Genomic DNA, 8618 nt, shown 5'->3' with positions numbered 1-8618 from the left:
AAAATATAAAAAAATGAAAATACTTCTTAATACAAGACAACCAACTTAAAATAATTTCCTTCTTTATGTTTTACATAATAATCGCTCTTATCACCTCAAAAATTACAAAGCACTAATTAACTCATGCCTGTACTTCCAGGCACATTCCACGAACCTTATTAAAGGTTTACACTGAGCACTATTAGTTAGACAATTAACAATGAATGGTGCAGTAAAGGTATCTAGCCCAAAAATATTACGCCGGAACTCCGCTAATATAGGGCAAAGGCACAAAAAATGATAGAGGTCTTCCCGCTCATTTAGAGTACACAAAGAACAACTTTCTTTGAGAGAGTCTCTTTTTTTCCAGGGAGAGAAATTCAAATAAACTAATTCCCCCCTTAATTTGAATAGCCAACGTAGCTCATTCATATTCATATCAGAACTGCCCACTTTGGATATGCAGAATTCTGCGTCAGCATCTAAGAGCGTCCTATAGAGCAAAAAATGTTCTGAGTTCAGAGCACGCCTCACAGAAACTCCCCGAAGATCTGTCCTCATTTTCAATAGGAGTGCAGAAAGTTGCCCCTCCCAACTTGACAAATTTTGCAGAGACGCGCTAAATTCCAACGAATGGTTACTCGCAAAAGTAATCCACTGTTTAAACCACAAAGCTTTGCGCTTCACTATCTCTAAGGCAACAATCCTCGGCAAACGAAATGAGGGAAAAGAGAGCACCCTTAAAACGTATCTAATATGCAGACGGAGAGTATAAAGAACAACGGGTTCCAGGGAAGTTTCAATGTCCAACATATAATTAGGAGTACACATCGGAAGACCAAATAATTTTTTCAGAAAATATCTCTGAAATTTTTCAAGTACTTCATAACTTTGATATCCCCAAACTTGCGCTCCATAACAGATAATTGAGCGAAGAACACTATAATATACATGGTATTTAGACTGTAAAGGGATTTCATTACCTACAAAAAAACGAGACCAAATACTGTTCTGCTCCAGTAATACTATCCTAAATGCTTGAGTTTATCAAGTGAATTTAGTTAGTGAGCTAACTCTCGTCTGGATTACAGAATGTGGTAGCATATTTAGTGTGAGAGAATAGATCCCACATTAACACAGTCTGAAATGTTTTTCACAAAATCTCTTTGCGTTTATTATCTTAAGCAATAAGTATATTAAGAATAACTTACAATAAAACCTGCTTTGCACAACTATTCCTGCTACCTCTTGTAACCACAATAGTGCACTATTACTGCATATTTTTTTCAAACATACTTAATATCATAGGCGCCTCCACCGGTTTAAAGATAGCTTTTCGCGCTTCAGAGACATAGCGCACTATACTGGTATACTGAGCATCTAAGATAAACAATACTACAATTATTCTCAGCTGAACTGTTTTGTCCACTACCAACTAAATTATGTCTCTTTCATTAGTTTCATTTTAAATTTACTATTTTTATTTTAATTTAATTATGTCTGCTATAAATTATTGACTAAATGTTGTCATAAATAATTAAAAGATGGCCTAGAGATTTATCATTATTTTTTATTTTATTTTTTTAAGAGTTTTGATCAAATACTTTCAGGTAAGCTAGTACATTCGGTATAATTATGTCGGATACCTCTTCCATGAGCTCTTTCAATTTTTGAAAATCCTTTAGAACAAAGTGCTGACCCACCTGACCCAGATGCTCACCCATCAACTTCTAAATATTCGCACAGAGAAAGACGAATGGCTCCATATTCGCCAGTAAGCGGTTTCCTAGCAGGAAATTAGTCAGCATCTGAAGAGAAAGCCCCTCTCAACAGACAAAAGTATTTTTAATTAAATTCCATTGAAAATGAAGTGAAAAGTACGTTTAATTTGCTTACATTTGAAAAATGTATTATGCTTTTCGTCTTTATATTTTTAAAGGAAAGGCTACGTTAGTAATCCAAGAGGTGGCTTCTGCATAAACCTTCCGTCAAATCTTGCTGCTAATACAAAAATATTCTCCATAAGAGTGATCAATATTTTTTTAGAAACTGCTCTATCGTTCAATAAAACTTTTGTTGGAATTGGTATGCCACGCCATCGTCTATTTAATTCAAATAATGTTCTTTTATTCAGAATCATGTGCTGGGAGATAGAAATTGACATAAAATTAAATTTTTAGCCAATAATAAATTTGAAAGGATTATTCCAGGGGTTAGTGAATTGATTTCATGCGTAGGTGCCGGGTTTGAATCCTGCCTTTAGAGTTTCTTTTCCTAGGAGCTTCTCAAAACTCAGAACTTCTTATAAGTGTTGTCCGTAATGAAAGCACACCATCTGAAGGCCGGAAAAACACTGAAAAACGCTCCGGGTGCCTTTGACCACAAATGAAACGCGCCTTAGATCAAAAAAGTAAAATAAAATAATGAATAATAAAGTTGTTTCAAAAATTCCGGGATTCCGACGAAATCTGAAGTAAATTTGTCAGATACAAGTATGTAAATTGTATTAAAAAAAAAAATTATGAGTTGAACGTTGAATGAGTGTTTCAATCAGAATTTTGTGATTTATAGTTACTTCTTACATAAGTCAATTGTGTGAAACTCATTAAAACAAGCCTTTATATAGGATGATCGATGAAGAACTTGGAAGAGCTTTGGAACTCAGCCCATGTCAACGCAAAGCCGGCCGTAGGTAAACTATTGTCCTATAGTGATTTCAATCCTAGTGGAAGGACTTCGTAACGTTACCATATAACCAGCACCACTGATTTTTTTCACGCATACGAGACTGCCCGGTTGAGATCATAAAACCACCTCTTAACAGTACATTATTTTGAAAATTGCTGGTTAAAAACAGGAAAAGATGCTTGAATATTACAGAGCGATTTACAACAGGATTCAGAAACATGTAACTCAGTTAGCATGGATTTTGAGACATAAAAAACGTTAATAAACCCGTCTAAACTGACAGGCATCTATCTAAAATATCGAATTTGAACTCCACAATTTTTCTACACACGTATGCCATTTTCTGAAAAAAAAACCTTATCATAGGGCCCTGCGAAACTTTAAAATCGGATTAAAAAACTTAGGTACAAACTAGCTTTTCAGAAAATATGACACCTAAGCGAAAAACAATGTCTTATCTGGCCCGAACCTAGGCAAGGTTATAAACATTGTTACAGCATGACAATCTGAATTTGCTTTTTCGTAGTAACGAAACATAGTTCTTAAAATTTATTTTGGTGAGTTGTTTCTAATTTTTCAAAAAAAAATCTCATTTATCTCTGCTCGGTGAGAACCTCGCCCACAAAAATAATTTTTAATCATTAAGTTATTTAACTTGTTGATCGTGTTATCACTATTTTAAAATCGTTTAATTAATACAGATAATTTTCATACCAATTAGTAGAAAGTAAAAAGAACAATGGATTCAAAGCAACTTTATCACAAAGTTCAAAATGTAAAAGGTAATAGTCGTGTTCGGCAAAATATTGTTTCAGGTAACAGCAGATAACAACGTAGGATGGAAGAGTTCATAAAATTGAACAATCAAACAAATGGACGTGACAAATTAGCCAGGCAAGTAATACTATATCACCAAATAATTGGCGTATTCAACCCAGATTTAGAATATTGCCTTGTACCAAACACTTTTAAAGGCTTCCTCCCTCTTTCACGCAAACGTGTGACCAACTGTAACCCAGGAATTCCGCCCTTTAACTTGGTCTCTATTAACTAATAAATCAGTTCCATTGTACAAAAATCTTGGTTTGATTACATATTTGGTTTCAGATTAATTCAGTATTCAGTCAAGTCAGCCTGGTACATACTGCAACAGCAAAAGCTAAGCAGTGCGAAATATGTAGACATTTTGAAAAGTCTGGAATGTAACATGGCTAATTTCAGAAAGGGTGAGTAGATGTCCAGTGTAGATGTAAGTTAGAATGACCATGAAAACCCACACTGGAGATCTGTTGTTGTTCTGTCTTGTATTGTGTATATAGTTCTGGTGAGATTGGATTTTCACTCAAAGCGATCAATTCCAACTACCTCTGTGCAGGTCTCCTAATGCGTTGCGTTTCCCAATCTAAAGTGCTCGACAAAGAACATCCTAAGTCACTAATCCTTGTTTGTTACAGTGTTGCGTTTCGGCCGTTTCACAGACCATCTGTATTTGGCTCTGTTTGGCAAGGTCAGTAGTGTGAAGCCTATTGCAGTCGCGTCAACTACTTCCAAACTTGCATTCGCTGCATTTTTACTCTGTGATCATATACTCTGGATTGCACGCGTTGGTTTGATAGATACGGACACAGACAGATGGTCTAAATCTGCAAACAGGTAATCATTCCACTTCTATGAACATGTGACAGAAATATAAGGGAGCTAATAGTGTGGCTTACTCTTGCCACTCTAATCAAATCTAATGTAATATCTACACTGACTTCACAGTACTAATAGGGGATCTGCACAGAGCGGTTACTTTTTGGTTCAAGCAGTGACCTCCTACTTACACTATTCGACGAAAAGTTTCTACTCTGCCCTTGATATAGTTTCTCCCTTTGTTTCCACGACTCCAGTAGTTTCTCGAAGAGGTAGCCATTGCTAGTATTTAGAATTAGTGGGATGCTTTCTACCTAAATTTGGTCCGATGTGGGTGGTCGTTGGGCATTTATCATTGGGCGAGGACTCGCACTCAAGACTACAGGTACTCTCTCGAGTTATTCTACAAGTCTTCATAGGTTGACTACAGGAGAGGGATCTAAATCTTAAGAGACGGTTACAGAAGGAAAGGAAGCGTCACTTTACCCTTTCAGATTTTGATGCTACTTTACTATACGAAGCCATGGCACTCAAAGACCTCAAGAGATAATTCGCAAATACGACTGATGGACTTTTCAATAAGGCGAGGTGTTTCTTCCTACTAGAAGTAGGAAACTTTGTACACCACTACTATTTACACTTCGGTCACCATTCAAGGCGGCGCCACAATAGATTGTTGGTTGGTAATAGGTGTCCAAACTCACAAGGGGTTGCCAAAGTTAATTTTAATGTAAGCACTTTGGGGTCAAGTTGTAACGTAACACACAAAACTCTAGTCTCAATATTTTTGTGTTCTGTTGCAGATATTGGGCGATATCCGTATGTGTACAATTACTGATAGATACCTATGAGATTTATAGAATAGTTAATTCTAGTAAAATAAGCGATAGGCGGAGTGATATTTACCTGCTATTGTTTCATCATAGAAAAGATCTAGCTTTGGATACATTGAAGAATCTGCTGGATTTGATCATACCACTTAGTGGTAAGTCGATATGGGTTTTTGATAAATTTATATAATCTACTTATACAATAGTAGCCAATTTCATTCTCGAGTCTCACTGTATTCATTCAAGTCTTTAAAAATATTTTCTATCGCTTACTATTTTCCTAGGAGTTACAAATATGAAGATCTCCATATAAAAGTGGCGGTTCTTTATTTTTTAGATTTGTATTAGTATAAAACTTGTAGTCACCATGGACGAACTATTAACAAGAGTTTCTTTCTTACTATTTAACGAAATTTTGCAATTGCGTTTGAAACTTAGATTCGAAAATTGGACATCTGAGTTAAAGACTAATGACCTGACAGGTTATAATAAAATCAAGTAATTCTGGAAATAATTTCTAGAAGAAAACATTCCTTTGAAATTTAATTTCGACAATTTTGACGAAGTTATTATACTTTAGACTACAATTTTGAGACTAATATAATCGTAAGTATTAAGCCATTTACTCCACGCTGATTGCCATCTCCTTGTTTAAACCGAGGCTGACCCAGGATTGCCCGAAACGTTTTTAAAGAACTTCAAGAAAGAATTAAGTGCGAATTGGCATTGAGGTTGGCTATTTATATAATTTATCAAAATTTTAAGTTCAGCCTAATACTATAAAAATCAGGAATTGATATAGGCAATTCAGTCTTAGTTAGCAGTTTCCTTTGTCTTGTTCTTAGTAGAACACTTGGTATGTTTCCAGGTCTTGGAATGATCCGTGTGAATCCTGGATTAGTTGGAGCTGTTGGGATGCTTACATCAATCGCAGGACTCCTTACCTTAGTCAATCCGCAATATAAATTCTCTGTCTCCTAGCGATACTTTTGGCTTGTCCGGAGCAGTAATAACGATTATTTACTAGACATGTGTCATAGGCTCGAAGTGATTTGGACTTCAATATTAGGAAAATCTTTGGGGATTACCGGGCTTTTAGTGTTAGAATGAAAATTGATGGAGGTTAAGACTGCTGGACTACTGCATCAATTGATTGACATAATTTTTGCTGGTTTTGCTGTGAGTTCAAATGTGCCTATTTCCTTGTTAATATACTAGCAATCTGCGCCAATGCTATTGATACAAACAAAAATTGAGGTAAAATATTATATTACTCACTAGTACAAGACTATAATGATACAAAAAAAATGTGGTTTCTAATTTTATAAGGACATATTTGAGAAAAACCGAGGTGATTATAATGTGAGTTAAAATTTGACAAGTGAGTAAAACTTTTTGTGTACTTTCTCTTACTCCTCGTGGAAGGAAGTATGGTAATCTTGCTGTATTTAGATTTTGCGTTTACATCGAAAATACGTTTTGATTCATCCTGAGTATGAAAAAGGGATTCTTACATAGTATAATGTACGGTTTTGCAAACTACAATGTTACTGAGAATGTCTTGAGAGTAGTGTTCAAATCTTTTTTTTTTCTTTTTTCCTTTTAGAGATTTCCTGAAAATCCTTAAAATTTGTCTGCCCATATGAAAAATGTGGCACATAACAGTCATTTAAATAATTTTACTGTGAACTGTTTCTTTTATTCAGCGGATTGCAGGGGGGAATTAGCTTGCCTTACTTGTCCCATGAGTACAAATATATTTATAGAGAACTATGTCATATGCAAGCCAAATCAACTTTTAAGTAAAAATTGTATGCTTGAAGAAAAAAAATCTGTAAGTTAAAACTTAGAGAATTGGTGTATGTAAAAGGTCGTGAAGTCTTAACCCATATACAGTCATTCGCATCCAAATTCGTACAATTAGTAATAACTTAACTACCAACTTTAATTTATACCTAACATATAATTTAAGATTTTTTTCCAAATTTTAATCTTTTAGAAATATTTACGAGAAAAAAGGGTATTATTTAATTTACTTGGTAAATCTTTCAGTGAATTATGTAGTTATCAATAAGGGTCCGTATGCATATTCGTAAAATTGGAAAAAAGTAAACTTTTTTTTTATTTAAGGCGCGTCAACATCTGAGATTATTGGTGTCCGAATTTTTTTCAGTGCACTGTCGGCCGTTTTCATTTTACAGACCACACTGTCCATTACCAGATAGTGAGATATAAGAAGCTCCTAGGAAGAGAAAATCTAAGGGGCAGCAGCTGTATTCGAACCGGTGACCTCCGCGTTGGAGTTCGCAGTGTTCGCTAACCACTCAGCTAATCCCTTTCCTATCAACTCTAAAATTGAATCAAAATTAATTATTACTATCGCTCACTTATTTTTCTGATTTAAAACTATTATTTTTGTCCTCGCATGAATTTGAGTTAAAAGAAAATGGGGAGAAAAGGAAAGGAAACGACAAGTGAAATTAGAAAAGTAATTATTTCTTTACACGAAATAGGCTTGTCCTTACGAAAAATTGGTAGTTTAGTTAACCGAACGCTAAGTACGAACAATTCTAAAATAAAAAAATTCTAAGATGAAGATCGTGTCGAAAATGAAACACGAAGTGATAATCAGCATTTAATTCGGAGCAAAAATTTTAACCCAAAAAATCCTGACAATCTGAGCTCAAAAAATTTACTTATAAGTGTTTTTACAGATAAGCGTTTTTCTGATTATGGCATCAGCAATTCACATTTTATTGAGGGAATTATCGACCAAGAAAAAATTATATATTGATATTTTAAGAGGAAATTAGGCATTGAAAAGAATTTTTTTTTTTTTTATCAGGACAATGACCGGAAACATAAAGCTCGAAAAACATATTAGTGGCTAGTCTTTAACCTTTTCAATAACCTGACATTAATCCAATAAAAAATTTATGGGACCATTAAAAATAGAAATGAACTCTAAATCGATCTACAAATGGAATGGATTAAAATCTCAGTGGATTTTACAAAATATGTTTGTAGAATCCATGTCTTCAAGAACGAATATGGTAATTAATAGTAGACTTTCCCACACAATCTTAAGTTAAGGCTTAATTTATTGTTTCTTTATGTTATTTTTTAGGTACGAATATGGCTGTTTCTCATGTGAAAAAAGAATTGGTGTTTGTTTTTTGACATTTCCTTAGAAAACCAGACGTGCACGAATATGGATGTGAATGGCTATATATGTATATTTACTCACTTTTTCTAGTATTTTCACTATTTTTTTAACCTAAAAGGAAGTCACGAGTTTACACAAGTGGTGGGGAACATTTTTCAAATTACAAAAATGTAATTTTGCAATAAATGTGTAATTTATTTACTAACAATGCTAGTTTAATTTCGAATTAAAAATTATAAAACTTGAACAGAAAAATGGACTACAGTTTAAAGATAAAGGATAATAATTATAATATCTATATGTCTGCATTAAATACATGA

General features: G+C 34.2%; 1 protein-coding gene across 3 annotated transcripts; it reads left to right on the top strand.

Moving 5' to 3' along the window:
• The first annotated feature begins 1618 nt into the window (after window positions 1–1618).
• On the top strand, window positions 1619–8506 carry Pex11ab (peroxisomal biogenesis factor 11ab). Of its 3 annotated transcripts, none has more exons than XM_074142904.1 (6): window positions 1619–2667; window positions 3483–3561; window positions 3775–3893; window positions 4122–4320; window positions 5106–5287; window positions 6001–8506. In XM_074142904.1, exons 2-6 carry the CDS (start codon window positions 3506–3508, stop codon window positions 6111–6113), a joined length of 669 nt encoding a protein of 222 aa, XP_073999005.1. In that variant the 5' UTR covers window positions 1619–2667; window positions 3483–3505; the 3' UTR covers window positions 6114–8506. The 3 variants fall into 3 exon arrangements, with proteins under 3 accessions (XP_073999005.1, XP_073999006.1, XP_073999004.1); XM_074142905.1 differs by lacking the exon at window positions 1619–2667 and adding an exon at window positions 2726–3224 and having other exon boundaries at window positions 7978–8506; XM_074142903.1 differs by lacking the exon at window positions 1619–2667 and adding an exon at window positions 2740–3224.
• Window positions 8507–8618: the final 112 nt, after the last annotated feature.

The sequence above is a fragment of the Rhodnius prolixus genome, unplaced genomic scaffold (genome assembly GCF_049639745.1).
Source record: "Rhodnius prolixus isolate KJV_2025 unplaced genomic scaffold, Rpr scaffold_12, whole genome shotgun sequence".
Lineage (NCBI taxonomy): Eukaryota > Metazoa > Arthropoda > Insecta > Hemiptera > Reduviidae > Rhodnius > Rhodnius prolixus.
This window is presented reverse-complemented; position numbering and strand designations above follow the sequence as displayed.

Excerpts from the sequence above, each read along its gene's own strand:
- Pex11ab (XM_074142904.1), top strand. The coding sequence starts at position 3,506 with ATGGAAGAGTTCATAAAATTGAACAATCAAACAAATGGACGTGACAAA. Across the intron at positions 3,894-4,121 it reads CATGGCTAATTTCAGAAAGG|TGTTGCGTTTCGGCCGTTTC; the intron begins GTGAGTAGATGT and ends TGTTTGTTACAG. Across the intron at positions 4,321-5,105 it reads TGGTCTAAATCTGCAAACAG|ATATTGGGCGATATCCGTAT; the intron begins GTAATCATTCCA and ends GTTCTGTTGCAG.